The sequence below is a fragment of the Nyctereutes procyonoides genome, unplaced genomic scaffold (genome assembly GCF_905146905.1).
Source record: "Nyctereutes procyonoides isolate TBG_1078 unplaced genomic scaffold, NYPRO_anot_genome, whole genome shotgun sequence".
NCBI classification, from domain to species: Eukaryota; Metazoa; Chordata; class Mammalia; order Carnivora; family Canidae; genus Nyctereutes; species Nyctereutes procyonoides.
In genome coordinates this window covers 19,185,375-19,209,495 of record NW_026575144.1, presented here as the reverse complement: position 1 = coordinate 19,209,495, position 24,121 = coordinate 19,185,375, and the positions used below count along the sequence as shown (strand labels likewise).

Here is a 24,121-nt window from a genome sequence, read left to right as displayed (position 1 = left end):
CACACAGTAGACTGGGAAGGAAAGGAAAAAAAATAAAAAAAATAAAAAAAATTAAAAAAAAGGAAGGAAAGGAGACCAAGAAAAAATTAGTTCTTTAATATCATCAGTTATATGATAGAAAAAATAAAGAGACAAAACAGATCAGAAGGGGATCCAGACATTGGAATTAATAAGCAGGAATTTTAAAATGGATTATGATTAATATGCTCAATAAAACAGAGGAAAGTCTGAACAAAATAAGTAGGAAAAGTACAATGGATATATAGTATGTGTACTGTGCAGCAAAGAATTACGAGAGCAAACCTGAGATTGCTATCCTTTGAAAGGTCTGCTGCTTATAAGCATGTCTGCTGGCTGGCTTCTGGAAACTTAAATTCCCTTAGAAGAATCATTCACTGAGTCTAAACTGTTTGTGTAAGCAATATGGCTTATTCAACACATGTATATTCCTTCTAAATCCAGAAGTTTCTGTGCCAAGCAGAGAGTACCAATGTGATCAGCTTCTATTAAAAACTCTGAGCACCGAGTATCTACTGAGATTCCCTGGCAAACATTTCATGTTTGTTGTCTATCTCATCACTAGATTTGGTAGAAAACTCTTAGAAGTTTGCTCCTGGCTTCCTCTCATCTTTCTCTGTGTGCCCTTTCCCCTGGTTGATTCCGCTTTATATCCTTGCACTGTAATAAGTCATAGCCATAAGTAGAATTACGTGCTGAGTCACCCTAGTAAGTCACTGAACCTGGGGATGGTCTTGGGGACTCCCTGATAGATGTGAATACAGGCACATACATATACACATATGTACATAGATAAAATGGGTGTTCTAGAGCTGAAAAATATAACACTGGAATTAACTCATTAAATGGGTTCAAAATCCTATTAGAGAAAACATATGTAAATCTAACAAGAGTATCAAAAGAATATATGCATCTAACAAAAGGGTACCAAAATACATAGCCCAAAACTGATAGAACTGACAGGAGAAATACACAAATTTATAATCATAGTTGGGAGACTTCAACACCCCTCTGTCAATATTGAGAGAGATCAAGGAGGCAGAAAATCAGTAAGTATACAGATGACCTGAACCGTACTATCCATCAACATGATCTAATTGACAGTTACAGAATACTCCATCCAAAAATAAAACCCATATTTTATCATTCTGTTCTAGCTCATATGTAACCTTTACCAAGAGAGACCATAGCCTTGGCCAGAAAACATACCTTAACAAATTTAAAACAACAGCTATCATATAAAATACGTTCTCCGACTACAATGGAATTAAATATAAATCAATAAACAAGAGATAGCTGGAAAATCCCTCAAACACTTGAAAATTAAACAATATACTTATAAATAATCTATATTTAAAGAGATCTCGAAAGAAATTTTTAAATATAACACATGAAATAAAAATATCACATATCAAAATTTGTGAGATACACTGAAAGCAGTACATAGAGGGAAACTTATAGCATCAAGTGTATATATTAAAAAAGAAAAATTTTAAATCAGTAACCTATGTTTGCATCTTAGTATACTGTAAAAGAAAAGCAAATTAAGCCCAAAGCAAACAAAATAAACATTAGAATAAATCAACAGGGATCCCTGGGTGGCGCAGCGGTTTGGCGCCTGCCTTTGGCCCAGGGCGCGATCCTGGAGACCCGGGATCGAATCCCACATCGGGCTTCCGGTGCATGGAGCCTGCTTCTCCCTCTGCCTGTGTCTCTGCCTCTCTCTCTCTGTGACTATCATAAATAAATAAAAATTAAAAAAAAATAATTTTAGAATAAATCAACAAAATTGAAACATGAAAAAAAGAAAATCAAAACCAACAGCTGCTTTTTTGGAAAGATCAATAAATTAATAAACTTGCAGAAAACTTAACCAAGAACAAAGGGAAAAGAAAAAAATTGTGAATCTCAGAAATGATGGTTCAACACTACTGATCCTAAGAACATTAAAATAATATGAGACTACTACAAACAATTCTATTCCTGAAATATTAACTTAGAAGAAATGGACAAATTCCTTAAAAGACACAGCTACCAATTCACGCAAGGAGAAATAGAAAACCTGAACAGATCTATATCTGTTAAAAAAAAAAAAAAGAATAAGTAATCACATCACTCCCAAACAGAAAGTGCCAAGCTCAAACGGTGTCACTGGTAAATTCTACTAAACATTTAAGGAAAAAATACCAATTCTCCACAATCTCCTCCAGTAAAGAGCACTTCCAAATTGATATTATAAGATCGGCATTACCCTGATACCAAAACTAGATAAAGACATGGGAAACTAAAGGCTAATATCCAATATAGAAACAAAAATTCTCAAATATTGGAAAATCAAATCTGACAATGTATAAAATGAATTATAAACCATAACCAAGTGGAATTTATTCTAGGTATGGAAGGCTGGGCCAATGTTAAAAAAAAAAATCCAATCATTATAATCCAGCAGATTAATAAGTCAAAGAAGAAAAATTACATGATCAAATCAATTGATGAAGAAAAAGCATCTCACAAAATCTAACACTCATTCATGAGGAAAATTCTCAGCAAAGGGGAAACTTTTTCAGCTTGATAAAGACCATCTACAAAAAACCTTACAGTTAACATCATATTTAATGTTAAGAGACTGGATACTTTTTCACTAAGGGAAGGGATAGGGCAAGGATGTTTTATCTAAGTACTCTCATTCAAATCTGTATTAGAAGTCCTAGCTAGTGCAGTAAGACCAAAACCAAACCAAACCCAAAACCAGAAATAAAACATATATGATTTGGCTCTTTACCCTGTTTCATTTACCTACGTGTCTACTTTTGTGCTAGTACCATAATGTTTTGATTACTATAGCTTTGCAGTATATCTGGAAATCTGGGATTGTGATCAACTTGTGAAACAAATCTAGATTTGGGGCACCTGGGTGGCTCAGTCAGTTAAGCATCTGCCTCTGGTTCAGGTCATGACCCCAGGGTCGTGGGATGGAGCCCCGTGTCGGGCTCCCTGCTCAGTGGAGAGTCTGCTTCTCCCTCTCCCTCTACTCCTCCCCCCACTTGTGCTTGCTTGCTCTCTGTCAAATAAATAAAATCCTTTAAAAAAATTAAAAAAAAAAAAGAAACAAATCTAGACTTGTTTTTCTTTCCAAAGATTGTTCTGGTTATTCAAAGTAGAACAGTAGAGCGCCCTGAAATAAACCCAGTTATATGGTCAGATAATCTTCAACAAAGGAGGACAAATATCCAATGGGAAAAAGACAGTTTCTTCAGCAAATGGTGCTGGGAAAACTGGACAACTACATGCAAAACAATGGAACTGGACCATTTTCTTACACCATAAAGAAAAAACTCAAAATCGATTAAAGACCTAAATGTGAGACCTCAAATCATAAAAATCCTAGATTAGAACACAGGTAGTAACTTCTTTGACAATGACCGTAACAACTTTTTCTAGGTATGTGTCCTCAGACAAGGGAAACAAAAGCAAAAATAAATTATTGGGACTACACCAAAACAAAAAGCAAAGGTAGCCATAAATAAAACAGAAAGACAACCTACTAATGGGAGAAGATATATGCAAATGATATATCCATTAAGGATTTGATATCCAAAATATATAATTTCTACAACTCAACACCAAAAAAACCCCCAAATAAGCTGATTAAAAACTGGGCAAAGGATCTGAATAAACATTTTTCCAAAGAAGATATACAGATGATCAAGAGACACATGAAGATATGCTCAGTATCACTAATCATTAGGGAAACTTGAATCAAAACCACAATAAGATAACACCTCACACCAGTCAAAATGGTTAAAATCGAAAAGAGAAATTCCAAGAGTTGGTGATAATGTGAATAAGAAGGAATCCTTATGTACTGATGGTAGGGATGAAAACTGATGCAGCCATTATGGAAAACAGTATGGAGCTTCCTCAAAAAACTAAAACAGAACCATCTTATAATCTAGTAATTCCACTACTGGGTATTTACCCAATGACAATAGAAACACTGATCGAAAAGATGTTATTTTGCAGCACTATTTACAGTAGGCAAGATATGGAAGCAACTCAAAAGTCCACCGATAAGATAAATGGATAAAGAAGATGTGGTATATAGATATACACAGTGGAATGTTACTCAGCCAGAAAAAAAGAACAAAATCTTGACATTTGCAATACATGAATGGATCTAGAGGGTATAATACTAAGTGAAATAAGTCAGACTAAGAAAGAAAGACAGATATGATTTCACTCATATGTAGAATTTAAGGGAAAAAAAAGTAAAAAAGAGATGAAAAAAAGAGACTGCTAAATATAGAGAACTGATGATTGCCAGAGGGTAGGTGGGAGGGAGGAGGGGTTGAAACAATGGGATCAAAAAAGTGAGTATCACTGAAAAGGAAAAACAAAACTCTGTTTATTTGAAGTCAATATTGTTGTCTATGTAGAAAATCTCAAGGAATCTACAAAAAGAAAGAAAAAATCTACTGGAAGTAATAAGGAAATATTGCAATATCACATGATACAAAGTGATGATATAAAAAAGTTAACTGTTTTCCTATGTCTGAATAAAGAACTGGAATTCCAAATTTTCAAATGAAAAAAAGATCATTTACGATAGCACCTCAAAAAAAGGTACTCAAGTGTAAAATCTAACACAGTATGTATATGCAGAAAAAAGACAAGTGATGGAAGAAATCAAAGATCTAAATAAATAGAGACAGTCCATATTCATCAATAGGAAGACTCAATATGGCTAAAATGTCAATTCTCTCCAACTTAATCTATAAATTTAATGCAATATAAATAACCACCCCCCAGCTATTTTGCAGATATTGACAAAATGATTCTGAAGTTTATATAGAAAAGATCTAGAATAGCCAACACATGGGAGAAAAATGAGAATTCACATTACCTGATCTTGAGATTTACAATAAAGCTACAAATAATCAAGACAGCATATTAGTGCTGAAAGAGACACACAGATAAATTTAATGCAATATAAATAACCACCCCCCAGCTATTTTGCAGATATTGACAAAATGATTCTGAAGTTTATATAGAAAAGATCTAGAATAACCAACACATGGGAGAAAAATGAGAATTCACATTACCTGATCTTGAGATTTACAATAAAGCTACAAATAATCAAGACAGCATATTAGTGCTGAAAGAGACACAAAGATCAAAAGAACAGAATAGAGGGTCCAGGAATAGATCTACCAAGACAAATTCAACAAAGGCAACAAAAGGAGAAAAGATGGTCTTTCAACCATGGTGCTTAAGCAACTAGATGTTCATGTAAAACAAATTAACCTAGAAACAGGCCTTACACAAATATTAACTAAAAGTGAAGCAGAGATCTAAGTGTAAAATGCAAACTATAAACCTTCTAGGGGAAAATATAGAACACAGAATATAGGAGAAAAATCCCTGTGACCCTGGACCTAGTGATGAATTTTTAGATACAACAAAGTATATTATTCCATGGCGGGGATGAATATTATTAAAAATAAAATCTTTTGCTCTGCAAAACACATTTCTAAGAAAATGAAAGGACAAGGCAGAGACTGGGAAAAGACATTTGCAATACATGTATCTAATAAAGGATTTACATCCAAAAAAATACAAAAAACCATTTTTTAAAAAAATTTTATTCAAAGACAGCAAGAGGGAGAAGCAGGTTCCCTCAGGGAGCCCGATATGGAACTCAGTCCCAGGCCCCCAGGATCATGCCCTGAGCCAAAGGCAGATGCTCAACTGCTGAGCCACCCAGGGCCCCACAAAAGAACTCTTAAAAGCTATTGAAAAAAAAAGCTGAAAATTGGGCAAGAGATCTGAACAGGTCACCAAAGATATAAGGATATGGACATGAACAGATGCTCAACATCACCTGTTAGTGGGAAAAATGCAAATTAAAACAAAAATGAGACAACATATTTATTAGAATAGTTAAATCTAAAATAATGATAATTTCAGTTCCAGAATCAGAACAAGGATTCTGATTTGTAGTTGGTAGGAATGCAAACTGATACTGGACTTTTGTAAAAATAGTTTGGAGGTTTCTTGCAAAGCTAAACATACATACATACATAACTGACCCAGCAATTTCATACCCTATGTGCCTGAAAACTTACATCTGCTTAAAAACCTACACATGAAAATCTCTGCCCCTTAATTCATAATGACCCCAACCTGGAAGAATAAAGAGTCCATGAGTTAACAACTCTGAAATCATGTGCATGTATGCTGGAATTGAACAATCAAATAAATGAAATCCAGGTGATGTTAGGCAGATTCTCAATGTTAGAGCATGAGATTACACACAAGCAAGGAGAGGAGGTTAGAATGTTCCATGTGGTAATGATTACAACAAGAGATAAGAGATAAGAGTATAAACTAATACTTAGCTTAATATATAGATGGTTAATATAAGTATATACATGATTGAGTATATGCATATATTTCCTTGTTCAGTTAGCTGAGAGGGCCTGCAAGCAATGACACACCAGGAGCAAAAGACACACCTAGTCCCCTAATCTTGGTTTCAACACTATGCTCCAATGAAAAGAACCAGAACAGGAGCCCGGGTGGCTCAGCGGTTTAGCGCTGCCTTCAACCCAGGGCATGATCCTGGAGACCCAGGATCGAGTCCCACGTCGGGTTCCCAGCATGGAGCCTGCTTCTCCTTCTGCTTGTGTCTCTGCCTCTCTCTCTGTCATGAATAAATAAATAAATAAATAATCTTAAAAAAAAAAAAAAGAACCAGAGCTATTTAGGAGAAAAAAAAAGAAGCCTAATTCTAGAGCAAGAAATACATAAGATGAATCTGGAAAATCTACTAGTAGGAAGTAAGAAATATTCAAAAAATAATGGCAGATGTCAAGACAGAAACCAACAAAAAATGCTTTTTAAAAAAAATTTATTGATTTAGAGAGAGAGAGAGAGAGAGAGAGAGAGCGAGCACACACATGAGCAGGGGGAGGAGCAGAGGGAGAAACGGAGAGAATCTCAAGCAGCCTCTACCCTCAGCAAAGAGCCTGACATGGGGCCCAATCTCAGGACCCTGAGATCATGACCTGAGTTGAAATAAAGAGTCAGATGCTCAGCCGACTGAGCCACCGAGGTGCCCCTAGAAGATGCTTTTAATAACCAACCTGAGCAACAAATGAACAAGGTAGCATTGTACCATAACCAAATGTAAAATGTAAAATAACTAGCCATGAATTCATATTGATATAAATAAATGAATTAGTAAGTAGAAGAGAACAGAAAAATCTCCTAAACAGAATTCCTGATAATTTATGTAGCTACTCCAGCATGAAGGAGGTAGAGTTTAAGTTCTCACTTCCTTCCCAAGAGTACAGTATGAAAACAGACAAAATTGGGACGCCTGGGTGGCTCAGCGGTTGACTATCTGCCTTCGGCTCAGGGCATGATCCCGGGATCCAGGATCAAGTCCCACATTGGGCTTCTTGCAGGGAGCCTGCTTCTCCCTTTGCCTATGTCTCTGCCTCCCTCTCTTTCTCTGTGTCTCTCATGAATAAATAAATAAATAAATAAATCTTTAAAAACACACACACACAAAAAGAACAGACAAAACAAAGAGTAGCTTTACTGCTACTTGTGACCACATTACTTCAGCCAAGTGATCAACAGTAATACATCACTGTAATGAATCATGTTGAAAGCACTCACCCTTGATATGATGTGACCAAATGACATTATATCTCTGTGTTCTTCCTCCAAGAAACCCATAACCTCAGTCGAATTACAAAAACAGCAGCAGACAATTCCCAATTGAGGGACATTCTACAAAACACCTGAATATACTCCTCAAAACTGCCAACGTTATCATAAACAAGAAAAGTCTGAACTGTCATAGCCAAGGGGAGCCTAAGGAAACGACTAAGTGACATGTGGTATCCTGGAACAGAATACCTGCAAGGGGGGGAGGGGGAAGGAGGGGTGGACACACAGATCAATTATCAAAAGACAAATTATATACCATAATAGTTTGCAACCATATAATAGGCAAGTATTAGTATCCCTAATATATAAAGAGCTAAATAAGAAGAGGAAGAGGAGGAGGAGGAAGAAGGAGGGAGGAGGGAAAGGAGGACGAAGAAAGAAGAAAGAAAAGGAGGAAGAAGAGGAGGAGGAGGAGGAGGAGCCGCCGCCAGAAACCCAAGGGCAAAATGGGCAAAAGATATGAACAAATGGTTCACAGAAACGTAAATACATCTTTCAGATATGTGAAAAAATATTCAACCTCACTCATAGTTTAGAAAATTACAGATACGAACTTGATAAAATACCACTTTTTATCTATCAGTTGCCAAAGTTCCAAAAGTTGAACCACGTATCCTATGGGAGACTCAGCTGTGGACACACACTCATGCAGTATCAATGGGAATATAAAATGATACCATAATCCCAACTGATCACATTTATCAATTGTATTCACCCTTTGGCCTGGCATCACACTTCTGGGAATTTATCTGACAAGTAACTCTTATATGTACAAGATCATTCGTTAGAATGTGGTTTGTAGTAGCAAAATGTTTGAAATAGTTCAGAACTAATAATAACCAGTTTAAAAAACTATGGAACATCCATGCTTGAATTACTATGCAGTTATAAGAAAGAAAGAAGCAATCCACATTCTGTTTACAGAAAGATGCCTGGGACAGGCTGAAAAAAGTGAATAAAAGCAAAGAAAGAATGGAAGATAGGGTATAGACTTGCTACTCAAAGTGTGGTTCCCTGGGCAGCAGAGTCAGCTTCACCTGGGAGGTTTTTAGAACTGTAAAACCCAGGGTCCCGCAGATCCACTAAATCAAAATCTGCATTTAACAGGATACCAGTGATGTACGGGAGCACCTAAGTTTGAACAGGGATGATGGGTTCCCTTCTAAATAAAAGTAGAAGGCATATAAGGATACATTTTAACTGAATAAAGAAACACTGGGAGGACAAACAAGAAAGGCTGACATCTACAGGAAGGTGACCATCCACTCAGGTTTGTCAGGGACTGTCCCAATATATGCCAGCTGTCTCATCAGAACTGTAGAGAACCTCTTTCATTCTCAGTGAAAATGTCTCAGTGTAGATGAGAAATAAATGTCACCCTTCCTGGAGAGAATGTCACTTAATCTTTAACCATGTTAACATATTACTAATTCAGAAGGATTTTATTTTAAAGATTTTATTTATTCATTCATGAGAGACTCACAGAGAGAGAGAGAGAAAGGCAGAGACACAAGCAGAGGGAGAAGCAGGCTCCCCATGAGGAGCCCGATGCAGGCCTTGATCCTGGGACTCCAGAATCATGACCTGAGCCGAAGGCAGACGCTCAACCACTGAAGCACCCAGGTGCTCCCAGAAGTATTTTATTAAAAAAAAAAAAAAAAAAAAAAAAAAAAAGGAGAGAGAGAGACAAAGCCAATCAGGAAAAAAAGACAGACTGGAAAAAAAAAAAAAAAAAAAAAGCAGTGAGCCAAGGATGGATCAGCAATAAACCCAAGGAGAGGCAAAGTCTGGGGCAAAAGGGAAAGACACCATTGTGAGGAACAGAAAGCTAGGAGAGCTAGGAAGGGGGTGTCAGAGACAACAGAGACCGAGGATTATGCCTCAGGACAGTTAAGTAAGACAAAAACAAAAATTGGATTTGATGACAAGTTGGTGGCCTTTTCTAGAACTGATTCAGGTGAGCGGTGGTGGTGAAGGAGCAAGAATGTGTTCCCATGGTTGAAATGTAAAAGACAAATGCAGAGACCAGGAACACCTGGGTGGCTCAGTGGTTGAGCCTTCTGCTTCAGGGCGTGATCCCAGGGTCCCAGGATTGAGTCCCACAGTGGGATCCCTGCAGGGAGCCTCTTCCTATGTCTGCCTTTCTCCATATCTCTAATGAAAATAAATAAAATCTTAAAAGAAAGAAGAAAGAAACACAGTGATCAAAGCCAGAACTCTGCCACTCAAGCTAGGACTACAAAGAAGCTGACACAAATACTATGGAGAGTTACTTGGAAGACGTGCAGTCCCCACCATTCTGCCAGATCTTCAAAGTTTTATTCTTGGATCAAACAGGACCATGAGAGAGCTGTCTACTCAAATCTCACTGTTTGGTCCCCTGAAAAGCATCCACATGTCTTTGCATGCTGCTGTGTCTATCAGAAATGATCACAGGCAATTTTGTTATTAAAAAGATCAGAGAAAATTTTACAACTTGCACAACTCTGTAAATTTAAGAGTCCTGCATTTAATTCTGCCAGATGCTCTTTGAATTTGCTACTCTCAACATTTTTCCCTTAAAGTAATTCTTGCCTATTTCTTCTTTTTCTTTTTAAAAACATGAATCCATCCAAACTTTAGAAAACCCATCTTAAAGCAAAGCAGGAATAAACAAACAAAAAGCTTACCTGAGATCTGTTCATTTTCCACTCTTAGTGGAGGAGGGAGAGCTGAGGAAGAAGGAAGGAAGAAGGAAGTTAGGAGACACTTGGCCTGCCTTGCCGTTCCTGGATTTACCTGCCTTCACAGCATCACATACAAGATACTTACGTGTCCATGTGTGGCTCCGATATATGTTGAGCTTAGACATGATACTTTTCACTGAGTGAATGTAAACATTTGTTTCTTATTGATTTATTACCAATTTAGGTTCTGTGACACAGAAAAATTAAAAACATGAGAAGATGAGTTTAACATTTTACAGTAACCTAAAAGGAGGAAACACTATGGATTTGTCAGAACTGATGTGGTAGGGAAAAAAATCAAAAAACCCAAGCCACATTGTTAATCTGTTTTCCTTCTAATACCATTAATCCCTTGAAGTCAGATAATCGAAGAAACCTCTGGAAAAAAAAAAAAAAGAGAGAGAGAGAGAGAGATGGGAGTGTTCAAGGCAAGATAAAAAATTGTTCTAACTTGCTTACAACTTAGTAAGAAACTATCTTTGAGGGGCACCTGGGAGGCTCAGGCTGTGATCCCAGGGTCCTGGGATGGAGTCCCACAACCGGTTCCCCGCGGGGAGCCTGCTTCTCCCTCTGCCTATGTTTCTGTGTCTCTCGTGAATAAGTAAATAAAATGCTAAGAAAAGAAAAGAAAAGAAAAGAAAAGAAAAGAAAAGAAAAGAAAAGAAAAGAAACGAAACGAAACTATCTTTGACTTAACAGTGACAAGATGGGCAGTGGCCTGGGCATCTGCAGACTTGACCTCTAACCATGGTTCTGCCACTAACAAACTGCACCGTCTCACTTTGTCAGCTTCTCAAACTCAACTGTTTCCCCCCATTTTTCAATTAAGGTCAGAACAGATAACCTCAAAAAAGACTTGCGTCAGGCCAGGAGAGCGGGAACCTCAGCATCTTTCTAGATGCCAGCAACAACAGGGCGCTGTTTGAGGGCAGTTTGCTTCTGGAAACAGTGAACGGAAAACGAGGGGAGGAGGGGGTGTTCCCAGAGGGGTGATGACGGAGCTTCCCTGGCTCCGGCTGGCAAGCCTTTCATTCCCGACCATGCCCTCACAAACTCTCCAAAGAGGGGACATCCCCTGTGTGGCCTGTCCGTCCACCCGTCTCAGCTCCAGCTCACCTCGCTCTTCTTAAATTTGTCCCAGACCTTCCACCGTCACTCAGCCTTCGATGGCTTCAGGATACTGTCATGCTTATACGTAACAAATAACGAATGAACGAACACACAGTACATAGTAACTGGGGGCTTGGGGAAGGTCAGAGCCAGGAAAGGGCGCGGTGACTGCCTGGTCCGGCCTCTTCCCTCTTCCACTGCACCAACGAGGTAATTGAGAAGCGAGGGCCCTGGAGACTGGGAGCTCCAGCCTCAGGAATCACGGAAGTAACAGATAAATACAATAGCAGCTAACAAGACGTGAGTGCTCAGAGCGACGCCGCGCGGCAGGGACGACTGACGTCCACGCTTCACCGATGAGGAGACCGGGTCTGACGTCGCCTACTCGGCCAGAGCAGTTCACCCCAGCAGACGCCCCGCCTGGCTCCACGGCGGCCCGCAAGCGCACCGCCCCGCGGAAGCAAGCCCGGCTCACCCGCGACGCGCGCGCACACGTCACAACGTCAGGCGCGCACGCATGTCGTGCGCGCGCACTCACGCCGCCCCGCGGCCCCACCCCCTCTCCGTGGGCCCAGCGCGCACACGTCACACACGCGCCCTCTCCACCCGCGGCCACACGACGAAGCAGCCCGCTTCTCGCTGGGGCGGGCCTCCCGCGGGCCCTGCGAGCCCGAGCGCCCACGTTCCCACGCGGGACTCCGGCCTTTTAGTCAGAGACGGCCCCGCCCGCCGTCCCCTCAACTCCGCAGGCGCCGCGGACGCCTGGGGTCCCTCCGGGCTCCGCGGGGCTCCCAGCACCACCCGGCACCGCCGCCCCCGTCGGGCCCCCGAGCCACGCGGGGCCCCTCGCAGCCCACGCCCCCGCCCACCCCCCTGGGCCTCACCCGCAGCTCCCTCGCCGCGTGGACCCGGAAGCCAGGGAGGGTTTCCCACGCGGGGCTGGAGGCCGGGGAGAGGCGAGCCGGCAGGAGAAGGCGGGGATGCACATGCGCAGAGGGACGGGAGCGGCGCGGCGGCGGGTGGCGGTGTCGGCTCCCGGCCGCTGGCGCGGGGGCCGCGCCCGTGCCCCAGAAGGGATGCCTGCTCCGAAGCCGAAGGGCTCCAGCCCCTAGGAGGACCTGGCTGGCGGGACGTCAGTGCGGGGCAGGGGCGTGGGGGACGTTCGGCGCGCTCCGCAGGCTTCTCTTCCCCGGTGTATTGCGTGCCCATCTTGGGAAGCGGGCTGGAGAGTTTCTGCCAACTTGGCTGCGCCGAGGGGGTGACCGCGGGGCTCAGTCCCGCTTCCGGAGCCGGGATTCCGTCCCTGCCCCCAGCCGCGCGCCGCGTGCACCAGCTAGGAGCGGGGAGCTGCGCGCGAGGTCACGGGCGTCCGCGGTCAGCTTGCGGCTCCCGAGCGACGGACGCCACGCGCTAACCCCGAGTCTTGGGTGAGAGGCTGTCGGACCCAGAGCTGGGGAGAGCGCGCGCCCCTCCACCACCTCCCGTACGGGGCCCACACGGGCTTCCCCCGAGAGTTCCCCGGGGTTGACGTTTTAGACGACTGTGGCACTTCGGCCCACCAGTAAGGTGACAGGCTTCATTCACACTCCGTCAGTTTTCCCGCCGATGCCCTTTTACCGACCCAGGGGTCCAATCCAGGAACCACAGTACCTTGAATCATTATATCTGCTCCAATCTCTAAGAGGGTATGTGTGTGTGTGTGGGTTTTTTTTTTTTTTTTTTTTTTTTGGCCTTTCCTATCTTTCATGACCTTCCCATGGTTGAGGAAGAGTAGTTAGGTATAGTGACGAACATCCTTAAATGAACGTTTGTCTGACGTTTTCTCCTTATTGGACTATTGGACTGAGGTCATGAATTTTGAGGAAGTAAATCCCAGAGAGCGTGTGCTATAGATCAGGTGACAAGATATCAACTCTAGCCACTTGGTTAAGGTGGTGTCTGACAGGTTTCTCCACTATATAGTTAGGATTTTTCCCTTTCCGGTCTACACTTAAAAGTGGGTTGCTAAGTCTCATGCACACTCCAAGACACAGGCAATAAACTCCATCTGGAATTTGTGGTCATATTTTAAAATCACTACATGTATTGGTAAATTTGAGGAGAAACTCTCTGAGGCTACCCAAGAATACTGTTTCTGTTTAGAGTTTTGGCCACTTATTCTATCATTCATTGCTGAATCTTGCCTGCAACTTTTGCTGTGGTGTTCTAAAGGGCTATTTTTCTATTTTACTTCAATATTTATTGGGATTCTTCTGTAAAGGAAAGATTTTCATTTCCCCCATTTATTAATTCCGTCTTTTCATGAAGAGAAATCTCACAGAGGAAGACATAGACATGGCCAACATGCACATGAGAAAATGCTCTGCATCACTTGCCATCAGGGAAATACAAATCAAAACCACAATGAGATACCACCTCACACCAGTGAGAATGGGGAAAATTAACAAGGCAGGAAACCACAAATGTTGGAGAGGATGCGGAGAAAAGGGAACCCTCTTACACTGTTGGTGGGAATGTGAACTGGTGCAGCCACTCTGGAAAACTGTGTGGAGGTTCCTCAAAGAATTAAAAATAGACCTGCCCTACGACCCAGCAATTGCACTGCTGGGGATTTACCCCAAAGATTCAGATGCAATGAAACGCCGGGACACCTGCACCCCGATGTTTCTAGCAGCAATGTCCACAACAGCCAAACTGTGGAAGGAGCCTCGGTGTCCATCGAAAGATGAATGGATAAAGAAGATGTGGTTTATGTATACAATGGAATATTCCTCAGCCATTAGAAACGACAAATACCCACCATTTGCTTCAACGTGGATGGAACTGGAGGGTATTATGCTGAGTGAAGTAAGTCAATCGGAGAAGGACAAACAGTGTATGTTCTCACTCATTTGGGGAATATGAATAATAGTGAAGGGGAATATAAGGGAAGGGAGAAGAAATGTGTGGGAGATATCAGAAAGGGACACAGAACATAAAGACTTCTAACTCTGGGAAATGAACTAGGGGTGGTGGAGGGGGAGGAGGGCGGGGGGTGGGGGTGAATGGGTGACGGGCACGGAGGGGGACACTTGACGGGACGAGCACTGGGTGTTATTCTGTATGTTGGTAAATTGAACACCAATAAAAATTAATTTATAAAAAAAAATTCCGTCTTTTATATCAGTACCGCCATTGTTAACCCCACCTTTCTCACCCAACCCTTTCATCTGTTTTATGTCTTAAGGTTTTGACTTTTTCAGAATGTCAACAGGATTATATAATAAGTATCTCCTGGGACGCCTGGGTGGCTGAGCATCTGCCTTTAGCTCAGGGCATGATCCCAGGGTCCGGGATCGAGTCCCACATTGGGCTCCTTGCAGGGAGCCTGCTTTTCCCTCAGCCTGTCTCCCTGCCTCTCTCTCTGTATACCTCTAATGAGGTTCATTCCTTTTTTATTACTGAATAGGATTCCATTTTAGATATTACATTTTATTCACCTGTTGAAGGATACTTGAGTTTTTACCTGTTTTGGTGATTATGAATAGATTTTATATATATAGTACATTATACATTTTTTCTTTAAAAAGAAAAAAGTATTTCCTGAGTTTGGCTATTTTCACTTAGCAAAATTCATTTAAGATTCATCCCTATTGTTGCTCCTTTTCACAAATCAGCTCCTTTCTCCTCCCTCTTTTCATTTCATCTGATACTATTGTGTTATGTTGCTCATGTTGTTCCAGTTTGGGCATTAAAAGCTATCTCACAGGTTGGCCTCTCGGTCCTTTCTCCAAATTCTTATAATTGTTTCTTTTTTTTTTAAGATTTTATTATTTATTCATGAGAGACGCAGAGAGAGAGGCAGAGACAGAGGCAGAGAAGCAGGCTCCATGCACGGAGCCCAATGTGGGACTCCATCCCGGAACCTGGAATCATGCCCTGAGCCAAAGGCAGACGCTCAACCACTGAGCCACCCAGGTGTCCCTCTTATAATTGTTTCTCAAGTACTTCTTACTTTTTGACACACAGGATGCTTCAGGCTCCTTGTATTTTCTGTGCCCCAGCCCCAGGATCAGGCATTTTTTTCAGAGTCCTGATTCCTTTTAATTGGAGAAATCAAAATCTGAGCTCTAGGTGTGCTGATTGGTCCTGGGTGAAACTTTCTAGACCCTCTCAGCTGACCCCAGCTAAGAAATATATGTATGTGTACCAATCCGTGCTAGTCATCTGCATCACACTATCCATATTTCTATACCTATCTGTATACACACACAGGACTACATATATGAAAATTAGTGAGCTAACACTAAAATATTTTAGTTTAACCCAAGGTTCATTCTAGCCTTCCCACCCACCCCTTGCTTATTTTTAACTTCATAGACACCAAGATACCTGGTTACCATTATCTACAATATATATATTCTTCTTGCCCTTGCATACACATAGTTTCAGAATTGCTAACTCCTGGAGAATTTACCAACTAGAGTGTTTATGTGCAGTTCTGTTTGTTTTCAGTCTCAACACATCCAAAGTATTGTTTTACGGAATTATTTAGGTTAGCTCTTTTACTCCCATTTTAAAACAATTCAGATTATGTGATACATACATTTGTAAAAATTGTAAAAACAGAATGGCTTGTCACAGTCTGCATTGTATTTGTACCCTGTTTGATTGTTTTTCTTTATTTGAATAGAGTTACATTCTCTCTTCGTGGTGTACAGCTCTGAGTTTTGATGAATGCGTCCCCATGGTAGGTACCATGTGCCATGATCCTAATTACTAGGTTCCCCTCAGGTGACCTGTTCTTACTCAGCTGCCCCTTTTGCCCCAAACCCCTGGCATCCACTGATTTGTTCTCTGTCCTATAATTTAACCTTTTCAAAAATGTCAAAATAGATTGAATGATATAAAATGCAGTTTTTAGGTTTAACTTCTTTCACTTAAGCAAAAATCATTTAAGATTTTTTTTTTTTCCCTGGGATGCCTGGGTGGCTCAGTGGTTGAGCATCTGCCTTTGGCTCAAGTATTGATCCCAGGGCCCTGGGATCGAGTCCCACATCGGGCTCCTTGCATGGAGCCTGCTTCCCCCTCTGCCTATGTCTCTGCCTCTCTCTGTGTGTCTCTCATGAATAAATAAGTAAAATCTTTAAAAAAAAGATTTTTCCTATGATAGTGTGAGGCATTAGTTCACTCCTTCATTCCTTTTTTATTACTGAATAGTATTCTATTTTAAATATTACAGTTTATTCACCTGTTGAAGGATACTTGAGTTTTTACCTGTTTTGGTGATTATGAATAGATATACATTATATATATATATAAAATTATACTATATATTATACATTCTGTTGAGGATTTTGTGTTGACTTAGTTTTCATTTCACTTGAGTAAATACACAGGAGTAGGATTTATGGTAATTTATGGTAAGTATATGTTTAAATTTATAAGAAACTTTAAAACTGTTTTCCAAAATGTTTATATATTTTTGCATTCCCATCAGCAATGAATAAGAGGTTTGTGTGTGTGTGTGTGAGTGTGTAAGATTTATTTATTTCAGAGAAATCATGAGCACAAGCAGTGGGGAGAGGCCGAGGGAGAAGCAGCTTTTCTGCTGACCAGGGAGCCCAACAACACAGAGCGGTATCCCAGGACTCTGGGATCACTACCTGAGCCACCCAGGTGCTCTAGTGAATGAGAATTCTTATTTCTCAAAATCCACAGCGGCATTTTGTATGTTTAATGTTTGTTTTTTGTTTTGTTTTGTTTTTCTATTCTAATAGGCGTGTAATAGCCTTATGGCAGTTTAAATCTGCATTTCCTTATAAACTGATGTTGTACTTGTTTTTCACATGCTTATGTGCTAGGTCTGAATCTTCTTTAGTAACATTTCACACCTTTTGTCTGTTTTAAAGTTCAATCATTTATTTTCTTATTTTTGTTTTTAATGACTCTATATATTCTAATACAAATATTTTGTCAGAGATGTGATTGGCATTTTATTTTATTTTATTTATTTTATTTTATATTTTATTTTTATTTTTATTTTTTTATTATTTTATTTTATTATTACCAGTGTGTGGCTTGTCTTGTCATTTTAACAGTTTCTGAATGGAGCAAGAGGTTTCCATTTTCATAAAGTCTACTTTATCAGTTTTTCCTTTCATGGATTGCGATTTTGGTGTAAAACTCAAAAATACTCTTTGCATAACCCAAGGTCACAGAAATTTTCTCCTGCCCATTCATCTTGAAGTTTTAGAATTTTAAGTTTATTTAAGTCTAAAATCCAGTTTGAGTTAACTTTTGCAGGAGGTATGAAGTATAGATTGGTGTTTTTATTTTGTTTTCATGTTTTGCATTTGGATGTTTAAATGTTCCAGCACCATTTGCTGAAAAGACTGTCTTTTCTCACTGAACTGGCTCTGTACCTATGTCAGCAGCCAAGTGGACATATTTGTGTGGGTTTATTTTTGTTCCCTCTATTCTGTTCCATCACTGATCTCTGTATTCATCCTTTCACCAATATCACAGTCGTTTTTTTTTTTTTTTAAGATTTTATTTATTCAGGAGAGACACAGAGAGAGAGAGAGAGAGGCAGAGACACAGGCCGAGGGATAAGCAGGCTCCCTACAAGGAGCCTGATATGGGACTCGATCCCAATCCCAGATCCCAGGACCATGTCCTGGGGCAAAGGGAGATGCTCAACCACAGGCATCCCCAATATCACAATCTTTAATATTACTGGTTTAGAGTGAGTCTTGAGATTGGGTAGCGTGAGACTACCAACTTTATTTTTCTGCAAAATTGTTTTGACTATTCTAGATCTTTTGCATTTCCACATTAATTGTATGATAAGCTTGTCATATCTACACATAGGTTTGCTTGGATTTTTACTGGAACTACACTGAATCTATAGATTAAGTTGGGAGGGATTAACACATAATATTGAGGGTTACACTTTGGGTTCCCTGCTCAGTTGGGGAGCCTACTTCTTTCCCTCTCCCTCTGTCCCTCCCCCCAACTCATGCTCTCTCTTGCTATCTCTCTCTCAAATAAATAAAATCTTAAAAAAGGAAAAAAAATATTGAGGGTTACAAGCAAGGAACATTGTATATCTTTCCTTTTTTTTTTTTTTTTTGGATTTTCCTTAATTTCTTTCATCAGTGCTTATAGAGTTAAGCATATAGATCTTGTATATATTTGTTAAGTTTTTACATAAATATTCTGGGTTTTGGCACTTTTAAAAATTATACACAGGGCACCTGGGTGGCTCAATTGGTTAAGTGTCAGACTCTTGGTTTCAGCTCAGGTCATGATCTCAGGGTCATGAGATCAAGCTCCGCATCAGGCTCTGTTCTCAGCATGAGCTTAAGTTTCTTTCCCTCCCCCTGCTCACCAGCTTTCTAAATAAATAAACAAAATCTTTTTAAAAATGTATTTGGCCACTGTTAGGTGAAATGTTCTATCAATGTCAATTAGGTATTTGGATGGTAGTGCTATTTATGTTGAAATCCTGACTGATTTTCTTTCCACTGAAAAAAATGCCAATGTCTTCAATTAGGATTTTTCTATTTTTTTCTTTCAATTCCATCAGTTTTTGCCTCCTGTATTTTGAAGCTCTGTTGTTAGATGCATACACATTTAGAATTGTTATGCTTTCTTGGTAATTGGTCTCATTTACCCTGTGTAATGTTGCTCCTCATCTTGGATAATATCCCTTGTGACATGAGTTTATCTAGTATTTATATAGGTTTTTTCAGGCTTTTCTGGTTAGCAATTGCATGGTATATTTCCATTCTTTTCTCTAAACCTATGTGTATATTCAGATGTAATTTGGGTTTCTTAAGAGAATAGTTAGATATTTCTTTTTTTTATTTTTTTTTAATTTTATTTTTTTATTATTTACGATAGTCATAGAGAGAGAGAGAGAGAGAGAGAGAGGCAGAGACACAGGCGGAGGGAGAAGCAGGCTCCATGCACCGGGAGCCCGACGTGGGACTCGATCCCGGGTCTCCAGGATCGCGCCCTGGGCCAAAGGCAGGCGCCAAACCGCTGCGCCACCCAGGGATCCCCTAGTTAGATATTTCTTTAAGCACTTTATATATGCCATTCTATTGTTGTCTGCTTAGTTTCTAGTGAGAAAGCTTCTGAAAGCTGCTGAAAGTGTTTGCATATTATTTGCTTTTGTGTGAACATCTCTTTTTGTGAGCATTTATTCATGGTAATCTTTTTTTTTTTTTAAGATTTTATTTATTTGCTCATGAGAGACACACAGAGAGAGAGGGGGGCAGAGATACAAGCAGAGGGAGAAGCAGCCTCCTCGCAGGAAGCCCAATGTGGAACTTGATCTCAGGACCCCAGGATCACACCCTGAGTCCAAGGCAGACCACTGAACCACCCAGGCCTCCAATGGTAATCTTTTTGATAACTATTGTACATGATGTGAGTGTACATTCATAATATTGCATGAACAACCATCACAACTATTTTCAACATGAACCAAGACCTAAATAAAAAACATTGTTGAGAATGGTATTTGCAAATATTTGCCTATGAATCAAGAACAACATTACCTTGGTCCTACTGTTCCTACTACATTTGCATTAAAGGAGAAAACGTGTGTGGGCTCTGAGGCCTATAAAGTCTTCTCGGGGTTAAGGAGTCTCTGAGTCTAAGACCCTTGAAGACCTGAAATCTTGGGGTGATGAGAGTATACAAAAAATCCTCCCATTGATTTGGTAGGGTCAATAATGCTCTTTTGGTGCCAGGGGCCTAGCAGCCACTGGGGAAGTGGCAGTAACTTTGCTCACTTGAAAGTATATATTACATTCCTAAAGACCGTATCTATTTTCTGAGGATGTTATCTTCCAATTGGCAACATAACTGAATCTCCAGCAAGCCATTCTACTTTTCAGTTAGGCTAGCTGTTTCAGTGTAATAAAGTATTTGGTAAGACCAGTTAATTCAATGGGCATGAACTTAATGCTGCACTTCCTTTGCTATGAAATGAATTTCTTGACCAGAGGAATACTATGATGGTGAATAAGGCATTCTTTGAGACCATGACTAGTGGTGCTGATAGGAGCAATGCAGATAGGAAAGACAAATCCATATCCAGAATATGTATCTGTTCCAAAAAGAATAAATCTCTGTCCTTTCCATGATGGAAGAGGTCAAATATAAATCAGCCTGCCAGGAGGTAGCTTACTAGTTCTCCCAGATAATGTTGCCGTATCGAAACTTGGTGTTAATCTCTGTTCTTGATGACTGACTTGGCACTTAGCAGTAGAATTATCTAAGTCAGTCTTGGTAAGGGGAAGTCCCTATTGTTGTCCATGTATAATGTCTATCCCTATCTGTTCTTGATGACTAATTTGGCACTAAGCAGTAGCATTAACTAAGTCAGCCTTGGTAAGGGGAGGTCCGTATTGTTGCCCATATATAATGTCTATCCCTGCTAACATGGGTACTTTATTCACGGATTTATTGAGACCATGATCACTGTAGTAGATGGGGAAAGAGGCTTGCTGACATTCATAGACCATACTACTTTGTGCACTTGATCAAGAGTACCTTTGGTGGACATTAGCTATTAAGTCATAAATAGTGAAGGTATGAAATTTTCATCTTAACTTGCAAGCTAACAAGTTAGTTTGCCATATAGATAAATTATTAGCTGTCAGAAAGATAAAATCACTAATATACACTTGCACACAAATACAGAACACACAGGGCAGCCCTGGTGGCTCAGTGGTTTAGCGCCACCTTCAGCCCAGGGCGTGATCCTGGAGACCCGGGATCAAGTCCCATGTCGGGCTCCCTGCATGGAGCCAGCTTCTCCCTCTGCCTGTGTCTGCCTCTCTTTCTCTCTGTGTCTCTCATGAATAAATAAATAAAATCTTTAAAAAAATACAGAAAACACAAATTCTCTAGGTCAGAGTAACTTCATAGCACTGATTCTCCAATCTCCTAACCATGGGGCATCACAGTGAAGGCCAGTTGGTGCCTATACGGGTAATGGAGAAATCCTGAAAGTAACAACTGATTTTATGTAGAATTGCTGGTAACTTTTAGCCTGTAGATGTAGTGGATTACATGATTTATTTTTGATGTTAAACTAGCTTTGTCTACCAGGAATAAATTCTACTTGGTCATGGTGTATTTTATAGATAGATGATAGATAGATAGATAGATAGATAGATAGATAGATAGATAGATAGATGATAGATCTATCTGTACAGCTGGATTCAGTTTGCTGGTATTTTTTTGAGGATTGTTGCATCTAAGTTCATGAGGAAATTGGTCTGTAGGTTTATTTTTGTACTTCTTGGTTGATAATGGTATCAGGATAACATACATCTCATAAAATTAGATGGGGAGTGTTTCCTTCTCTTCTATTTTCTGAATAGAAACATTGTGTAAAATGGAATGAATTCTTCTTTAAATGGGGCAATTCTCCAGTGAAATAATCTGGGTCCTGAATTTTCTTTTTTAGGAGATTTTTAAGTACATATCCAGTTTTTAAATGGTAGTAGGACTATTCCGATTGCCAATTTCACTTTGGTTGAGTTTTGGAAGTTTGTGATTTTCAAGAAATCCATTTCTTCTACGCTGTTGAATTTGTAAATAGAAAGTTGTTCACAGTATTGCTGCAATATTCTGTAATGAAATTCCCTGTTTGTTTAATCACATTGATGATTTATATCTATTTTTATCTTCATCTTGACAATTATTTTATTAGCATTGTACCAAACGTAGGATTACTAGATAAGGAGCATGTTCATTTTGAAGTATGATATAAAGAAGCTTCTAGAAAGTTTGTTATTGCTTATACAAAAATTTGGTGGGCATAAACAGTTGCACAGATCCACATCAAACCTGGATATCTCCTACTATTTCTTTTATGTAGCTGTGTGGTAAGTTTAGAAATCATGAGGTGTGCATCATTCAACTTTGTTCATTTTAAACATTGCTTTGGCTGAGATGCTTCATACTCTTTAGGAATTTGAGGATTAGTTTTTTCATTTCTGCAAAACAGCTGTAGAATTTTGATAGATATTACATTCAATCTGTAGATTGCTTTGAGTAATATTGCCATCTTAACATTATGTCTTCCATAGCATGAAAATGAATGTCTTTCCATTTATTTCAGTCTACTTCAGTTCTTTCAGTAATGTTGTACAGATTTCAGTGTACAATTTCTTTTCCTTAAGATTATTCCTAGATATTTTATTCTTTAGCATACATACTATTGGAAATGGAATTTCTTAATTTCCTTTTCAGATTATCCATTGCTGCTATATAGAAACACAAGTGATTTTTCAGTATTGATCTTGTATCTTAAAACTAACCCAATTCATCTATCAGGGCCAGTAGAGTATGTGTATGTGTATGCGTGTGTGTGTGTGTGTGTGTGTGTGTGTGTGTGTGATTGTTAGTACTTTGTTGAGGGTTTTTATAACTATACTAATAATTTTCATCTATAGTTTTTCTTGGTGAGGGCTTTGTCATTTGGTTTTTAATAAGGAGAATGTTGGCATCATAGAATGAGTGAAGTGTTCTCTCCTCCATTATCTTATGTGAGAGTTTGGAAAGTATTGATGTTAATTACTCTTTTAAATATTTGGTTGAATTCACCAGTAAAGCCATCTGATCCTAGGCTCTTTGTTGTTGAGGGGTTTTTCATTACTGATTGAATCTCTATTTGTTATGTATCTGTTGAGATATTCTATTTCTTCTTGAGTTCTGCTAATTTATGTGTTTCTTGGTATTAACATTGTTTTATATTTATCGTTGGTGCATTTATCTTTTACCTTATATTAGGAAAAGGTGGAGGAGTTACTAATAAAAAATAAAGTGATACTGGCTTTTATATTTACTTATGTAGCTATCTTTACTGGTATTCTTTATTTCTTAATGTGACTTCAAGATAAAAGAAACCAAAACTAGTGGCATCATAATCCCAGACTTCAAGCTGTATTACACAGCTGTAATCATCAAGACAGTATGGTACTGGCACAAAAACAGACACATAGATCAATGGAACTTAATAGAAAAACCCAGAATTGGACCCTCAACTCTATGGTCAACTAATTTTTGACAAAGCAGGAAAGACTGTCCAACAGAAAAAAGACAGTCTCTTCAACAATTTGGGAAAATTGGACAGCCACATGCAGAAGAATGAAACAACCATTTCCTCACACCATATACAAAAATAGACTCAAAGCGGATGAAAGACCTAAATGTGAGACAGGAATCCACCCTAGAGGAGAACATAGGCAGCAACCTCTGTGACCTCAGCTGCAGCAACTTCTTGCTAGACACATTTCCAAACATAAGGGAAACAAAGGCAAAAATGAACTCTTGGGACTTCATCAAGATAAAAAGCTTTTGCACAGCAAAGGAACCATTCGACAAAATCAAGACAACCAACAGAATGGCAGAAGATATTTGCAAATGTCTTATCAGATAAAGGGCTAGTATTCATCATCTATAAAGAGCTCATCAAACTCAACACCCAAAGAACAAATAATCCAATCGAGAAATGGGCA

The 24,121-nt window shown here is 39.6% G+C and overlaps 1 protein-coding gene across 5 annotated transcripts in view; it reads right to left on the bottom strand.

The window, feature by feature from the left end:
• The window catches only part of ZNF248 (zinc finger protein 248), a 29,008-nt gene extending 16,453 nt beyond the window's left edge, over positions 1-12,555 (bottom strand). Inside the window, exons 1-2 of one of the 5 annotated variants that reach the window (XM_055308862.1) lie at positions 12,479-12,555; positions 10,428-10,671 (exon numbers count right to left, since the gene is read on the bottom strand). In XM_055308862.1, coding sequence (XP_055164837.1) covers positions 10,428-10,442 — 15 coding nt within the window. In that variant the 5' untranslated portion in view covers positions 10,443-10,671; positions 12,479-12,555. Of the gene's footprint in view, positions 1-10,427; positions 12,436-12,478 lie in introns of those variants that run through there. The other 4 variants (XM_055308863.1, XM_055308860.1, XM_055308861.1 and 1 more) reach the window with 4 other exon arrangements.
• Positions 12,556-24,121: the final 11,566 nt, after the last annotated feature.